Source organism: Taudactylus pleione, unplaced genomic scaffold (assembly GCF_031769625.1).
Source record: "Taudactylus pleione unplaced genomic scaffold, aTauple2 ptg000019l, whole genome shotgun sequence".
Lineage (NCBI taxonomy): Eukaryota > Metazoa > Chordata > Amphibia > Anura > Myobatrachidae > Taudactylus > Taudactylus pleione.
In genome coordinates, this window is record NW_028284421.1 from 4029015 (window position 1) to 4046652 (window position 17638).

The following is a 17638-nucleotide window of genomic DNA, read 5'->3' on the forward strand; positions in this document are numbered from 1 at the left end:
AAATGCTTTTATTTATTACAGTGATGTTGTAGTTTTATAAATAAAATTTGAAGCACAGGCACATTTCACTGTTAATTACCGGCTCCAAGGAGAAACGTGCAGTAGAGGAGCAAAAGATATAGGCAGGGCTGCTGTGTGATTTTTCCGGCAAGGCTGGGTGGGTGTCATTCGCTACGTTGTAGCATAGACGCTGTGGGTGGAACCACGGGTAAACACGTCAGGTGATTGCTGTAGAATAGTGATTCCCAACCTCGGTCCTCAAGGCACACTAACAGTCCTGGTTTTAGTGATATCCATGATTGTGCACAGATGGTTAAATCAATTTAACTGAAGTACTAATTAAGTCACTTGTGCTCATGTATGGCTATCCCTAAAACCTGGACTGTTAGTGTGCCTTGAGGACCGTGGTTGGGAACCCATGCTGTAGAGGCTGCGGCAATCACCTGACGTGCTTCTCTGTGGCTTCACCCATGGCGTCGATGCTACGGGGGAGCACATGTCGGAGGTCACTTCCTCCTAGAGGACTCAGCAGTACTGCAGCTAGGTGAGCTACCAAAATTAAGACCGCAAGCTTACTGGTTGGAGACCACTGGCGTAGAGCATTTGTATTGCCTAAGACAGTGGTTCTCAACTCCAGTCCCCAAGTACTACCAAAGGCTCATGTTTTGTGAATTTCTTTACTCATGCACAGGTGAGTTAATATATCATAAGAGTGCATCATGTGTTTATTTTTTTTTTTTATACCTTTTTAAAGTGCAATGAAAGAAATCTGTATGTTTATGTATCCCAAGTATTGTCTGCTTACATCTTTCAGAGGCTCAGATCAGATTTCTGAAAGCAAAGTTACGAGTCATGCAGGAAGAGCTGGATAATCTAACCCATGACTGTAATAAGAAGGTAAAACTGTTCTCCATAACCCCTGGCAGGTGTGTCTTCAAAATAAAATTATATATGTATATGTGAAACAAACAGAGGGATGCATAATAATGCAATACTATTAACTGTAGCATGAAGCCCACCGGACATATTGCACATTCATAGAGCTATTTTCAGTAGGACTAATTTATATCATAGTTGCCTAGATTTTCAAAATGTCCTCCAGGTAGGAGGCGTGGCTCTGGGAATCACGCCATGAGGGCATGCCATAATGAAACACATCATCGCAGCGATCTAGTAGGGCTGTCTACTCTCTTAGGTGCCCAGCTACATGCCCCTAAATTCAGGCGTAGGCATGATTTATACTGTTGTCTTCCTTTCGGTATTATGTCTGAAGCTCCTCCAAAGATTCCTTCCAACCCATACTGTATGCATCACAGGAATATAAAGCCGGTATAAAGAAATAAGTACAACTTAGTATAACATTGTAATACAGTTATTAAAAATAAATATAGTTTTTTTTTTTCTTATTTTTACTTGTCTTGGTTACTCTAAATAAGACTATAAGGATTGGTCCTGATGTTTCACAGGGTTTTTAATTGTTTCGTTTATAAGTTGTTTAGGAAGTTTAATGTACATACAAATTGTTAAAATGCTTTTTATTTTTTTTAATCACATCTAATATATGACCTCCATTCCCCATTGTGATGGAGCATTTGAATAATGTTTCTATGTAATTAACAGGACGATGAGAGCCGCAATCTTAAATCTCGTGTTAAAGATCTGGAGGAGGAGCGTGGGCGACTACAGAGGACAGTGAACATACATCAGACTCAGGCTGAGAAATATAAAGCTTTATCTGAAGAAGCTAATAAGAAGAATGATGGCTTACAACATCAGCTTTCTTCATTAGAGAAGGTACACTGCCATATCCTGGTGTTTGTCTCAATCCAAGTACAATATTCCAAGGAAGTCTTTGGAAAAAGACAATTTGGGGATAATAGCCTGTTAGTACACTTTCTCTAGCCAGCTCTTTACCTTGTTTTCTTATCTTTATTAGCAATGTCAAGGAAAAGCAGCCATTTTTCTTGAGGGCAGATCTCACCCTAAGTGATTAAAGTGAAAAAAGTAACTATCTCTTAGGAGAATAATCACATTGGTTTCTGAAGAATCTATTGTGAACCTTTTATTGTCGGGTGTAAAAATGCCATCATGTCATGTTGCTCCCAGGTGACTATAAGATCTGTGCATTAATAGCTGGAAACTTGCAGGGACGGATGTGGCATTCACATACATTACCGCATCTTAGTATTTAGTTCAATCAGTTACAGTGTTGTTATTAATGAGAACTTTCCAACTTTTTTATTATCATTGACAAAATGCAATACTATGGCACAGTAATGCTTCCCTATGCGGTTTTATTGTCTAACAACCTTCTGTCAGTATGTAGAGCCCCTTTATGTTAAAGGGGTCCTCACTTACCAGGTTTCTCCTTGTAGAAATCCTTGTCATGTTTGTAAGAGTACACTGATTGCAAGCAATTGCGGTGTAAAATATTTAAAAGTGGCACCTTATGTATCCTCAAAACTTTTTTTTTTATGTGCCACTCAAATGCCATGTTTATCAACTATTTGCTCATGGTGCACACTCCCTTTCCAATCTTTGGAGACGCCTATGCTAGATTTGCTTATAGCAAAGCCGTAACTAAACATTTTGTTGCCCTGTGCCAGAAGGAGCATTGGTGCCACCCCCATACTGTATATAGGGACAGTGCGCGTCGCAAGCGCATGGAAAAAAAAAGGGCGTGGTATCATAGGAAAAGGGCATGGCACAGTAGTGCCCCTTATCCACATTACAGTACATAGTATGTCCTTTATACTTTACACGTTACGCTATACAGTAGTAATGCCCCTTACACATGATGACCACACAGTAGTAAGGCCCCTTACAGATTACGCCACACAGTAGTAATGCCCATTACACAGTATGACCACACAGTAATAATGCCCCTTACAGATTACGCCACACACTAGTAATGCCCATTACAGGTGTGGTACCCCCATATACGTACTAAAGTGACCTCCCCACTCTAATTTTTTCTTATACAGTATACTACTGCCCCATTCACTAGAATGGCCACTGCTCCGGCAAGCCAGTGAAACAAAGCGCTCTGGTGTGGAACAAGTGGCAGATGATAGACACCTGCTTCTTGAAAAAGCCGTGTACCAGGGGGAAACGCGCATTGAAGTCACAGGTGCCATTTCATTTTGAGCACTCATCTGCCACTTGTTCCACTCCAGAGCGCTCCGTTTCACTGGCTTGCCGGAGCAAGCAGATACAGCCGAACAGAGACCCTGCTTATAGAGGCCCAGCGTGGCCCTGGACTCACTCGGGAGACCGGCGGTCAGCTGACCATGACCATCTGGAGCTGACTTCCAGGATTCTCCCCTTACGGCTTGGCAGTTACATTGCGTCCTTTAGCCGTTGGAACCACCACATTTAAACACTCAGACAGGAGCGAGTATTTCTCCTATACATCATTACATCAATTTTACTCCCAAAAAGGATTACCATCTCAGTGCATTTGCACTCTATTTAAACAGCTGTGGAACTCATAGTATATGTCTTCTGTTACCATTAACACTGGAGACTTTGGCCCTCATTCAGAGGCACTCGCAAGAAGCGAGCGCTCTTTCTGAATGAGGACGGCCGCTTGTTTTTTTTAGTGTTGCCTCCTGGTCGCTAGCTAAGCTGTGGGTTACCACCCACCGCTTTAGCGACCGACCAGGGTGATGGTCACGATGGTCAAGACCATCGCGACCATCGGGGCTTGCGACGAGACCCTAAGGTTGGGTCTCGGCAACTGCAAGCCCCAGGGTGCTTCCTGCTCTGATCGAGCAGGAAGCTTCCCACTGACATCACTGCTGATGTCAGTGCGGCCGCCCACAAAACGGCAGGCGTTCCGTCAGCTGCCCCTTTTGTAGTGAGCTCCGGAGCGAGAGAATTTCTCACTCAGGGGCTTGCGCACGCGCAGTATGGCCGCTGCGCGTGCGCAGGGCCTTAACATTGACCCAGTTGCGAGTGCTCAGCGCTTGCGACCTGGTCTGAATGAGACCCTTTGTTTCTATTTGAGATTATCATTTACCATCTAGTTTTGCCATCAGCATTACTGAGGTTTCAATACAAGATTTTTTGCTATTAGCTATTACCATTTATCAAGCTCTCCCACAACTGCTTTATTATTGATTGTTATGTGTTATTATTTATTTACTCCCGGGAGCAACTAGTTTTGTTTTTGTTTATATGTATTAATATTGCATTCAATTTTATACATTTTGCACTAATTTGTTTTTTTTTATGATGGTATAAGCGCCTTTGCAGAATGCCCCTGTTCAGCTCTCTTTTTGTATTGGCGACAGGCAATCTCCAATTCTGCAAATTGGCAGCTGTACCTTCTGAGTTTATTCACCACAGGTCCCCATCAGGCGCCAAGGTTATTTTGTAATTTAATTAGGTGTTTACTCTTAAAATACTACTTAATATAAACATGGGTCAGGAGAAATCTGGACTGGCTTTAATAGACGTGCCATGTATGTGTGTCCAAAACTTATTTTTATGTTGGGTGATGAGCATTGCATTTCTCTTACATTCAGCGCCTTCAAGTTGTACTTCTCTCATAAAAAGTATAAAATGAGACCATATCTGAGCTGGTGCAATATTCAAGTGTTTTTGAGGAGTGAAACTGCTGGTACGCAGTGGAAGGAATGGCGCTGAAAAAAAATTGAGCACCTGTGCACTGCTCTGCAAAATGTGGTGCACCAATGCGCCCAGTCTGTACTTGGCAAGGAATGCATTCGGTCCACCATACACCTCCCATAGGCTGGTTCAAACATCTCTGCAAGCACTGCCATCATGCGCTGCAAGCCTCCGCTCTTTGAAGGAAATGACCACAAGAGAGGATTTTGCTCCATGCCTTGGCCATATTGGGCTTTGAAAATGATGACCCATGTAGTAGTCAAACTATGAAATCAGTATTGCATAATTTGTAACAATGTGCAATATACACTGATCAGCCTTAACATTAAAACCACCTGCCTAATACTGTGTAGGGCCCCCCTTGTGTCATCAAAACAGCTTTGACCCATTGAGGCATGGGCTGCACAAGACCTCTGAAAGTGTCCTGTGGTGTCTAGCAGCAGCAGATCCTTTAAGTACTGTAAGTTGTGAGGTGGGGCTTCCATGGCTTGGACTTGATTGATCAGTAGATCCCACAGATGCATGATTGGATTGGGATCTGGGGAATTTGGAGGCCAAGTCAACACCTTGAACTCTTTGTCATGTTCCTCAAACCATTCCTTAACAATTTTGCAGTGTTGTAGGGTGCATTATCCTGCTAAAAGAGGCCACTGCTATCAGAGAAAACCAATGCCATGAAGGGGTCTTGATCTGCCACAATGTCTAGGTAGTTGGCATATGTTAAAGTAACAGCCACATGAATGTAAGGACCCAGGGTTTCCCAGCAGAACATTGCCCAAAGCATCACACTACCTCCGTTGCCTTGCCTTTTTCCCATAGTGCATCCTGGTGTCACTCTTCCCCAGCTAAACTACCACACGCACTGTGCTGTCCACATGGTGTAAAAGAAAACGTGACCATGCCACCTTATTCCTTTATTTCATGGTCTAGTTCTGCTGCTAATATGGCCTGCCCATTGTAGGCGCATTCAATGGTGGACAGGGGTAAGCATGAGCACTCTGACCGGTCCGTGGCGGCACAGCAAGCTTCGGTGCACTGTGTTATGACACCTTGCTATCATAGCCAGCATTGACTTTTTCAGCAATTTGTGCTGCAGTAGCTCTTCTGTGAGATAAAACCAGACTGGCTAGCCTTCGCTCCCCATGCAGGTTAGATGCCCATGACCCTATCGCCGGTTCACCAGTTGTACTTCTTTGCAACTTATTTGGTAGGTACTAACCTAGAGATGCTCTAAGCCAGTCGTCTGAAGCCACATACACACTTAACGATATGCTCCATGAGTGATATCGTTAAGTGTTTCCCCTGCACTGCCGGGCTCAATGTCGTTAACAATATTGAGCATACACACTGAATGATATCGTGAACGATATTGTTCAGTGACTGCACTCTCCCTCATCCTCGTACTTGTAGAACCTGACAATATCGTCAGGTTACCCGGCAAGTACAAGTGATGAAAGACCTTTTTAACGATCCGCGGAGTGTGCATCGTTAACGATGTCTTGCATACACACTGGACGATATTGAACGCAATGAATAACGATATCATTCATATCCAACTTATCGTCTAGTGTGTATGTGGCTTTAGCCATTACAATATGGCCTTTGTCAAAGTCGCTCAGATCCTTACGCTTGCCCATTTTTCCTGCTTCCAGCACATCAACTTCGAGTACTGAGTGTTCACTTGCTGCCTAATAAATCCCAACCATTGACAAATACCATTGTAATGAGATAATCAGTTATTTAGTTCACTTGTTAGTGGTTTTAATGTTATTGCAGATCGATGTATATTTATGTATAAATAGTGTTTATACATTATACACTAATAGTGGTGTGAAGATCAAATATGTAATGCATACTACTTCGCTAATTAAACATCGTCTTGCTTGCATCCGCTGGTTCTCTGCTCACTTTTGCACTTTCCTGCTTGCAGTGTGTTAATAATGGACAATATGCCATCTACACAAGAAGAAACAAAGAGTGCGTGACAGACATTGCTGGACTGCGCTCATTCTTCTGCATCATGCTATCTACGAATCGACAATGGCTATGGGTCCATCCAATGACTTAATATAGATGTGTCCTCATGCACTATTGCGCGCCAGGTCCCATGCGACTATGCTTGCGATTAGCGTCTTTTTTTGCAGGAAAATGCATTTTACTCACAATAAATTTGCTACAGTATGTGACACTTGTATATCTGTGAGTGACTACATCTGAATCTGTATATGGAGTGCTACGCTGCAGTGACCGCAGCTTTTCTTTCCACGCCAAGTAGATACACAAGCCTCGCATACTGTATCACATTATTCTGTGCAGTCTCCAGAAGCAGTTTGTTGGATCCCATTGCGATTTAAGACACATTCTGGGGTGAAAAGACGCTCTGTAAGCAGTCGCATGGGACCTGGCGGCTCATTCGCATCGCATGGCGTATCGAGGCTGGGTGTATGAGGACACATCTGTACATTATGGTTTTAATGTAGTGTTACATTCTTTAAGTATAAAAAGAAGCACTTCCCAGTCCATGGTGCCCTGGCATTGATGTACATCTCAATGATCCTCACTTTGGCTGCAGCAATGATAGCTCCTCGTACTACTGAAACAGTTAAATACTACAATAAGATGAAGGTTAAAAGCAAACTGTTCCCTGAGGGATGTGAGTGAGGAGGCAGATGAGGTCATTTTCTATTTTCTTGCAGCTGAAATATTAGCTGAGGTAGGACCTTGGAAGAGACATAGTAGGACTTGCTAATAAGACATGATGTAATAATACCCAAGATGTTCTTGCAGTATTCAGGCAGCCTGGTCGGAATACAAATTAGCAGGTACTCTTTTTGTTGGGGATGCAGAAATTGATAGACCTATGTAATGAAACATAAATAGAAAATCTCTAAATCCTAAATATTTGTTGTACGACAGATTCCTATCTCTGTAGTGCATCTTTCACAAATGTTGCCTGTTATGTCTATTTCCTGTGACTACAAACATTCAGTCTGCTGAGAGCTTAGACACCCTGTGGCTGTGCAGGTGCTGGATACTGCTACATGGCATCCTGGGATTTATAGTCCAGCAACACCAAAAGTGTAAGCTGAAAGCTTAAGCTGCATACACACACAACGATTTAGTAAATGAACGATTTTCGTAAACGATTTTCGTTCATTTTTTCAAGGGAAAAATGAACGAAAATCGTTTACTAAAATCGCTCATTTACTAAATGTAATGAATGATTTTTTTTGACCTACAAACGATTTTTGCAAATTCCCTTACTGAAAATCGTTGAGTTGGTCAGTCTGACTGAACTACAAACGTGAACGCGCATGAACGATAATCGTTCATTTTAACTCAGAAAGTGAAAGATTTTTTGAACGATAAACGATATCGTTATTGATAATCGTTCAAAAAATCGTTGTGTGTGTATGCACCTTCAGATTTAGGTGTTCTTTACCAAATGTGCATCTATGAATTGAGAAGTCTGATAAATATAACAATATCCTATAGGGGGAATCGATTAATTACAGTAAAATCTTGGTTTACCGCAGTTTGACTTAAAGCTTATACCTCGTGGTATGTACATTCCTGCTGGATGCGCGATTCAATTGTGAGAGTCTTATCTTGGTGTCTATTAGTGGTCAAAAACAAAGTATTTAGGCTCTTAAGGGGCCTATCCATTACCCGACTTTGTGAACAATCCGACCAAAACCAGGAGGTTTTGGTCGCATTGTTTACAAAGTCGGGTAATGGATAACCGGCAAGGACCAGCGATGCGCGTGCACGCTGGGTCCTTGCCGACCCCGACTACTGTATCTACTGAAGATGCCCGTCAACCTGATGATGCTTGTCAGGTTTGGCATGTTCAGAGATAGGAGATCGGGCTCCTTCACTGAATGACTTTCAGTGAACGCTGTTCAGTGCGGGAACCGCACCTCGGCGACCTGAAGGTCTGAACGCTAGACGTTCAGTCTTTCAGGTCGCCTAGTGGATAGGCCCCTTTGGAAGTTGTGAATGGCTTTTTTTGCATTTGTTTAATAGCAGTAACGAGGAAAATGATAGCAAGTGTTTTTACAGTAATTTAATACTCTAGATGAATTTGGGGTGCATAAAAATGCCTGTAAGTTGATTTTTGTGTAATTGGTAAGCCCTGTAAGAAAAAAAAGCCTTGTTATTCTCACCTGCACGCCTTAAAACACCTGTCCCATCAATACACCACCTTCATATTAGGGGTGAGCGGGTTCGGATTTCTGAAATCCGAACCCCCCCGAGCCCCCCCGATCCGAGGCAGATCCGAGTCAGGCTCGACTTTTCCCGCCTGACTCGGATCTGAAATCGAGGCAAAACTTAATCATCCCGCCTTCCGGGTCTCGCGGGTTTTGGATCCTATATAAGGTACCAACGTCGGCGCCATTTTCTCACTCGGCTGTGGACAGTGAAAAGGGAGGGTGGGAGTTAGGGCTGGCTGGGCTGTGTAGTGTAGTGTGTAGTGTAGTGCTGTGCTGTGCTGTGTCCAATCCTCCAAAGTCCATAGGGGCTGGCTGTGTTGTGCTGTGCTGCTGTTGTCCATAGGGGCTGTGTCCACTCCTCCAAAGTCCATAGGGGCTGGCCGGACTGTGTTGTGCAGTCAGTTGTCCATAGGGGCTGTGTCCACTCCAAAGTCCTGTGCAGAGTCCCAGTCCTAAAGGGGTGCTGTAGTGTTGACCAGGGGGTGCATCAGGGGTGCTCCCCCCAAGTGCAAAAAAAAATAAAATATTTTCTGTGTTTGTGAATTGTGTGCGCAGTAGCCGCACGTGCATCAACAAAGTAGTGCCAAGCGTGCGCCTGTGTCATAAGTAAAGGGCCGGCTGGCTTGACCGTTAAAGGGTGCTGTAACCCCCAAAGTACACTCCAAACAAAATAAAAAAATATTTTCTGTGTTTGTGAATTGTGTGCGCAGTAGCCGCACGTGCATCAACAAAGTAGTGCCAAGCGTGCGCCTGTGTCATAAGTAAGGGGCCGGCTGGCTTGACCGTTAAAGGGTGCTGTAACCCTCAAAGTACACTCCAAACAAAATAAAATTTTTTTTTCTGTGTTTGTGAATTGTGTGCACTGTGGCTGCAGGTGCATCAACAAAGGAGCAGCGCCAAGCGTGCGTCTGTGTCCCATAAGTAAAGGGCCGGCTGTCTCATTTCTTAAAGGGTGGTGTAACCCACAAAGTGCACTAGTCTCCAACAAAAATAAAAAATTATTTTCTGTGTTTGTGTGCGCCTTAGCCGCACGTATATATCAATATAACATAAATGGAGGACCAAACTTTCTCCGATAAAAATAAAATAGGGAAAGATCAAGAACCACTTCCTCCTAGTGCTGAAGCTGCTGTCACTAGTCATGATATAGACGATAACATGCCATCAACGTCGTCTGCCAAGGCCGATGCCCAATGTCATAGTAGAGGGCACATACAATCCCAAATGGCAAAGTTCAGGAAAATGACCTTGAAAAAAACATTTAAATCAGCTGAAGAGAAACGTAAACTTGCCAATATGCCATTTACGACACGGAGCGGCAAGGAATGGCTAAGGTCTTTCCCTATGTTCATGACTAGTGGTTCAGCTTCACATGACGATGGAAGCCCTCCTCCCACTAAAAAAATCAAAAGAGTTAAGCTGGCAAAAGCACAGCGAAGAACTGTGCGTTCTAAGAAGATACCACAAATCCCCAAGGAGAGTCCAAGTGTGGTGGTGGTTGCGATGCCTGACCTTCCCAGCACTGGACGGGAAGAGGTGGCTCTTTCCACCATTTGCACACCCCCTGCAAGTGCTGAAAGGAGCACCCACAGTCCACTTGCTGATATGCAAATTGAAGATGTCACTGTTGAAGTACAACAGGATGAGGATACTGGTGTAGCTGGCGCTGAGGAGGAAGTTGGCGAGGAGGATTCTGATGGTGATGTGGTTTGTTTAAATCAGGCTCCGGGGGAGACAGTTGTTGTCCGTGGGATGAAAAAGCCCATCACGGTCATGCCTGGGCAGAAGACCAAACATTCCACCTCTTTGGTCTGGCAATATTTCTATCCAAATCCGGACAACAACTGTCTTGCCATATGTAAAGGTGAAATAAGTAGGGGTAGGGACGTTAACCACCTAGGAACATCCTCCCTTATACGGCACCTGCAGCGCGTTCATAAAAAGTTACTGTCAAGTTCAGAAACTTTGGCTAAGACCGTAAGCAGTCCAGGGACACCTAAATCCCGTTGTCCTGTTGTATCCAAGCGCCTGCAAACCACACCGTCAACTCCCTCCTCGTCAACCTCCTCCTTAGTCAGGATCGGAAGTAGTCCTGCAGGCCATGTCACTGGCATGACTGGCTCTCCTATCTGGGATTCCTTCGGAGGATCCTGCATTGCTACGCCTCCTGCTGCCGCTGCTTCTGTTGTTGCTGCTGGGAGTCATTCATCATCCCAGAGAGGAAGTAGGAACACCACTACTTTTACTAAACAATTGACCCTCCAACAGTCCTTAGCATGGAGGATGAAGTACGACAGCAGTCATCCTGAAGCAAAACGTATAACTGAGGCCTTGACTGCTATGTTGGCGTTAGACGTGCGTCCGGTATCCGCCATTAGTGCAGTGGGATTTAGACAATTGATGGAGGTAGTGTGTCCCCGGTTCCAAATCCCGTCTAGATTCCACTTCACTAGGCAGGCGATACCGAGACTGTACAGAAACGTCAGAAAAAGTGTCCTCAGTCTCCTGAAAAATGCGGTTGTACCCAATGTCCACTTAACCACAGACATGTGGACAAGTGGAACAGGGCAGACTAAGGGCTATATGACTGTGACAGCCCACTGGGTAGATGTATCACCTTACGCAGCAACAGCAGCAGCGTCACCAGTAGCAGCATCTCAGAAACGCCAGCTCGTTCCAAGGCAGGCTACGCTGTGTATCACCAGTTTCAGTAAGAGGCACACCGCCGACAACCTCTTAGAGAAACTGAGGGAAATCATCGCCCAGTGGCTTACCCCACTTAGACTCTCCTGGGGATTTGTGATATCTGACAATGCCACCAATATTGTGCGGGCATTACATCTGGGCAAATTCCAGCACATCCCATGTTTTGCTCACACAATAAACTTGGTGGTGCAGAATTTTCTGAAAAGCGACAGGGGCGTGCAGGAGATGCTTTGGGTGGCCCGAAAAATTTCTGGCCACTTTCGCCATACAGCGACTGCGTGCCGAAGACTGGAGCGCCAGCAAACACTCTTGAACCTGCCCCGCCATCACCTGAAGCAAGAGGTTGTGACGCGGTGGAACTCAACCCTCTATATGTTTCAGAGGATGGAGGAGCAGCAAAAGGCCATTCAAGCCTATACATCCACCTATGACATAGGCAAAGGAGGGGGTATGCACCTGACTCAAGCGCAGTGGAGAATGATTTCCGTGTTGTGCAAGGTTCTCCAGCCCTTCGAACTTGCCACACGTGAAGTCAGTTCAGACACTGCCAGCTTGAGTCAGGTCATTCCCCTCATCAGGCTTTTGCAGAAGCAGCTGGAGAAAGTGAAGGAGGAGCTAAGACGGAGCTATTCCGCTCGGCATGTGGGACTTGTGGATGAAGCCCTTCATTCGCTTTGCCAGGATTCCAGGGTGGTCAATCTGTTGAAATCAGACCACTACATTTTGGCCACCGTGCTCGATCCTAGGTTTAAAGCCTATGTGGTGTCTCTCTTTCCGGCCGACACAAGCCTGCAGAGGTGCAAAGACCTGCTGGTGAAAACACTGTCAGCTGAAGCAGAAGGTGACACGTCAACAGCTCCTTCTTCATTTTCTCCCGCAACTGGGGCTGCCAGGAAAAAACTTAGGTATCCTAAGCAACCTGCTGGCGGTGATGCAGGGCAGGCAGGACCAAGTTTGGACATCTGGTCCGGACTGAAGGACCTGGCAACAATTTCTGACATGTCTACTGTCACTACATATGATACTGTCACCATTGACAGAATGGTGGAGGATTACATCGGTGACAGCATCCAAGTAGGCATGTCAGACAGTCCATACCTGTAGTGGCAGGAAAAAGAGGCAATTTGGAGGCCCCTGTACAAACTGGCTCTATTTTACCTGAGTTGCCCCCCCTCCAGTGTGTACTCCGAAAGAGTGTTTAGTGCAGCCGGGAACCTTGTCAGCGAAAGGCGTAGGAGGTTGCTTCCACAAAATGTGGAGAGGATGATGTTCATAAAAATGAATTATCAACTCTTCCAGGGAGACCAGTCTCCAGAACGTACAGAGGGACCTGTGGTGGTGGATTCCAGTGGGGACGAGTTAATACTCTGTGAGGATGAGGATGTACACACTGAAGAGGGTGAGGAATCGGTGGATGAGGAGGATGAGGACGACATCTTGCCTCCGTAGAGCCAGTTTGTGCAGGGACAGATTAATTGCCAGTTTCTTTTGTGGGGGCCCAAACGAACCAATCATTTCAGCCACAGTTGTGTGGCAGACCCTGGCGCTGAAATGATTGGTTTGTTAAAGTGTGCATGTCCTGTTTTTACAACATAAGGGTGGGTGGGAGGGCCCAAGGACAATTCCATCTTGCACCTCTTTTTTTTCTTTGCATTATGTACAGTTTGGGGCCTAGTTTTTCAAACTGCCATCCTGTCTGCCACTGCAGTATCACTCTTAGATGGGTCACGTATTTGTGCCGCCCACTCGTGTCGCTTAGCATAGTCATCCAGCTACCTCGGTGCAACCTTTTGGACATAAAAACACTATTGTGAGGTGTTCAGAATAGACTGGAAATTAGTGGAAATTAAGGTTATTGAGGTTAATAGCATAGGAGCAGAAAAACCAACACATTCTGTGATTTTAGCTGTTTTTATGCTTTTTAAAAAAAAAAATACAGATCCAAAACACAAAACCCAGAACCCAAAACATGGAAGGGTGGTTTTGGCAAAACCAATCCAGATCCAAAACACGAAGAAAGATACAGATCCAAAACCAAAACACGAAAAGTGGCCGGTGCACACCCCTACTTCATATATACCTATCCCACATCATTTAAACCATTCTACATTTTGCAGAATATCACCCAAAAATTTTGTCATTATTGGACAATTTATGCTAAAATTGCTTAATTAACCACAAGGGGTGGTGTCCCAGAGGTTCTGATCCAAGTCCCAACATTTATATGTTTTTAAAATCGATATTTCCCCAAGTTTTACCTACTCAGGGGCTGCGACTTCATGCGATTGGCTTATTGAAAAGGACAATTTTTGCTTCTGGCCACATTGTCGTATTTACTTGCGTAAACTGGTTAACGCTCCTAATTGAATTCAGCCCTTGGAATGTAATTTTGCTTTTCTTCAGAGTTACTACAAAATATATAAATATGTAATGTTTTTCTCCTTCCTCCATCTGGTAGATACTGCCTGACCACGGGGTATAATGAGGGTTGAGGAGCTAGATTTTACCTGGTTACCTTTTTCTAGTATAAAAGCTATGGTGGAAAGTTGTTACACGGACAATGAGGTGGATCATTATTTTATACCTGATTTTGAAACTGTAAGGATAATTTTAGAAGATTATTATTATATTTGGAATAATGAACTATTGAATGAGGTATTATAATGAAAAAAAAAGTCAAGGCGAATAGAGAAGGAACTTTTATTTCTACGTAGTCTTAAAAAACAAAATTGACAACTTCTGTGTTATTGCTAATATCTTAACAAAAAATTAACTTTTTATCTAAAATTAAACACTTTCGTTGACGTAAGTATGAAATCTTTGAAAATTCAAACCATACAAAAACAAAAAAATTGTTATACCGACATTGAGGTTAGCCATAATAACTTTTTTGAAGTTTGTGCCCCTCTACGCCGGCTGACTGAGTGGTAGCCGGAAACTGTTAGGGAGGGGTCTTAACTCCAGCTACTGAGAGGTTCGGCAAAACCGCATAACTAAGTAAAAAGATACACATAATTTAAAACGTCCCCATGTCATTATGAGTCAACCTCAGTGACGGCGAGTTAAATTAAATGGCATGGCTTTTGAAGTCAAGATCCTAATAGATTTTGGATTCAGAAATTCAGACTAGGGATGTGCAGGCTCGGATAGGTTCGAGTTTGCACGTGGAGTTCGGATTTTTCCCTCCAAAAAAACGGAACTCAGAAAGAGGCAAAACGTCATCTTGCACGGACGAACATCATCATTCCTGGACTTTTGTCCAGGAATGATGATGTTCGTCCATGCAAGATGACGTTTTGCCTCTTTTTGAGTTCCGTTTTTTTGGAGGGAAAAATCCGAACTCCACGTGCAAACTCGAACCTATCCGAGCCTGCACATCCCTAATTCAGACTATGATAAAAGCCAGCAAGAAGGTCTCTTCAGACTACTATCTTAGAGTCTGGAAGATTTATATTGCATGGAAGCTTCATCCTCAATTTTACAAACAGGAATATAAAGGCTTTCCACCTAATCTGCGCACAGCAGCCAATAATGGGAGTTCCAAATACTGTTGGATGTCACCACATCCAAAATAGAACAATTAATGATATACAAAAGTGGCAAAAGGAGCTACACCTAGGCGTTAAAGTATACACATTTAGACATACTAAAATATATATATATATATATATATATATATATACACACATCCCTTCAGCTATAGGATCTTTCTGTTCGTTCCTTTCCAAGCCAAATGGGGATTTGATGTTGTACGATCTCCTCAAAGATAGTTTGACATGTGGAAAGATATATCCATGTGTAAGTACTTAAATTGATTTCTCTTTTTCTGATCAGAATTTATCTATTTAAATACTTACACATGGATATATCTTTCCACATGTCAAACTATCTTTGTTCCTCAGTGTAGTTTATTTATGCTTATGATGCTAAGAAAAAAGGTTGGCCATCATCCAGACTATAGCCAGATGGACTATGGTCACAATTCAGCATGCACAGCTAACGACCTGCTCCAGCTAGGAATTTGGGTCTCGCTCGGTTGGGACTTCATGGGCAGCTAGTTTCCGCAGACTAGTTATGCAGAGCAGCTACATGGTCCTTGGTTCATACATTCATAAAGTTTTACAGATTTAATTTCTATTGGACGGAAAGTATTGCACTTAGCCAGGGTGGAACATACCCTACCCTAGGGGCAGATTTTGTATATCCCCATGGTCAAGCAATGTTCCCCAGATGGAGGAAGGAGAAGATAAGATTTTTGGCACTTAGCATTAAATCTCTTTCTCTGAGTCCATCTAGGGGACACTCCAAGTCCTCCCTTATGTTATGGGTGAGAATGGTGTGACTTCTGTCCTTATTCCTCTTCAACCTATCTTTGGGGCTTCTTAAGTTTCAACTGAGGAAAGGGTTGTTGGAGGGGAGGAGCTTTTATATTAGAAAAAGTTAACCAGTTAAATGCTACAGTAGCTCCTCAGCCCTCACTATACCCCATGGGCAAGCAGTGTCCCCTAGATGGACTCTGAGAAAGCTATTTAACGATAAGCGTCACAAACCGACCCAAATGTGTTTAGGGCCTGATTCAGTAGCAGACGCAATGGCGATTACAGATGCAGATCGAGCAATTGTTTGCCATCGCACATGCATTTAAGTCACACTGCACGTGCGCAGCAATCTCATTGCGATCACGGATGCACAAAGGAATCCATCGCAAAGGGAGTGACAGACTGTCAGCATTTGGGGTTAGTGACGGGGGGTGGTTGTAAAAACGCAGGCTTGCCTGTCCGTTTGAATGCCATTTCATGGGCGTGCAGAAATTAGCCACTGCAATTGCATACGCAGCATGAAAGCTCTCTGCGTGCGAGTGTTTGCAGCTGGTCAGACTTGTAAATGCTGCATGACTGGCCGATGTGCGACGATGGTACCGATGTTTACGCAGGACATTGGACGGATATGAGAAGGCAGTAGTCGGCGTCTTTATGTTGGCTGTGCTTTGGCAGGTATTAGCATATTTTAGCAACTGAGATCCATAAGCGATTGCAATTGCATTTGCGTCCGCTGCTGAATCAGGCCCTTCGTTCATAAAGGAAACTCTAGCCTATAAGACGACCTGGGGTCCCCAAGAACAGTTTGTGGGATTCTGCTTGGTTATCCAGAGCTTTATGTTTTGTTCTCTATTTGATTAAGGAATTGGAAAATTTTAAAAGAATCCAGAAACAATCTGCAAGCAGCCAGGGTGCCACTGAGGTCCGCCTGAACAGAGCACTGGAGGAAGCAGATAAATATAAAATGGAACTGAACAAACTTAAGCAAAGTAACAAGGTACTTTATCTGAAACTAAGGGCTTTGACCGTCCACAAATGATGCCATGTATTTCCTGTTTATGCAGACCATACAGCCTCTATTTCATTGTATTATGTGTGTCCTGTCTATACCAACGTTTCTTGGTTTAGTAAAAATAAGACCCTGAAACCTCTTATTTCACATATTTCAGACATGGGTGCTTCCATCCTACATTTAAAATGTCCTTTATAGTTGCTATATCCTGAACACACTGTAACCCTCTCTATATTGTTTATGCAGACATATGATAAAGAAAGCACACCCTCCTTTTTCAAATTGTCTTTAATCATCTAGTCTGCACCAAGTCCCAAAAATTGGAAAAAAACAATATACCCTTGGTTAAATGTATCAAAGGACTAAAAGATAATTATGCCCACACATGAGATTTCAAAGAGGTGGTACAGTACTTTCTATTTCACATGATTGTGTTGTATATATTACTGTGTATGTTTCTGTATCAAGATAAATGCCACAATAGAATGCTTTTTTAAAAGAGCACTATGGGGCTGATTCAGCGTGCAGTGCTAAACGCAGGTTCCCGATTATCTGGAATCTGCGCATGTGCAGAACGAGTCCTGTGTGATCGCATGCAGCCCCAGCTATGCCTCTGCCTGATTGACAGGTAGAGGCATTTTCGGGGTGTTGCGGGGGCAAGGGCAGTCGGCATTCCAGGAAACTGGGACTAATCGCCCCCGTTTTCCGGGCTTGGCAAAGCCAGGATCTGCATCAACGGACGCAGTTTCCAGGCC

At 43.8% G+C, this 17638-nt stretch overlaps 1 protein-coding gene across 2 annotated transcripts in view; it reads left to right on the forward strand.

Moving 5' to 3' along the window:
- The window catches only part of TEX9 (testis expressed 9), a 60908-nt gene that overhangs the window by 23210 nt on the left and 20060 nt on the right, over nt 1-17638 (forward strand). For both annotated transcript variants that reach the window (XM_088443084.1, XM_088443093.1), the window contains exons 8-10: nt 815-897; nt 1621-1794; nt 16734-16868. In XM_088443084.1, coding sequence (XP_088299210.1) covers nt 815-897; nt 1621-1794; nt 16734-16868 — 392 coding nt within the window. The remainder of the gene's footprint in view (nt 1-814; nt 898-1620; nt 1795-16733; nt 16869-17638) is intronic.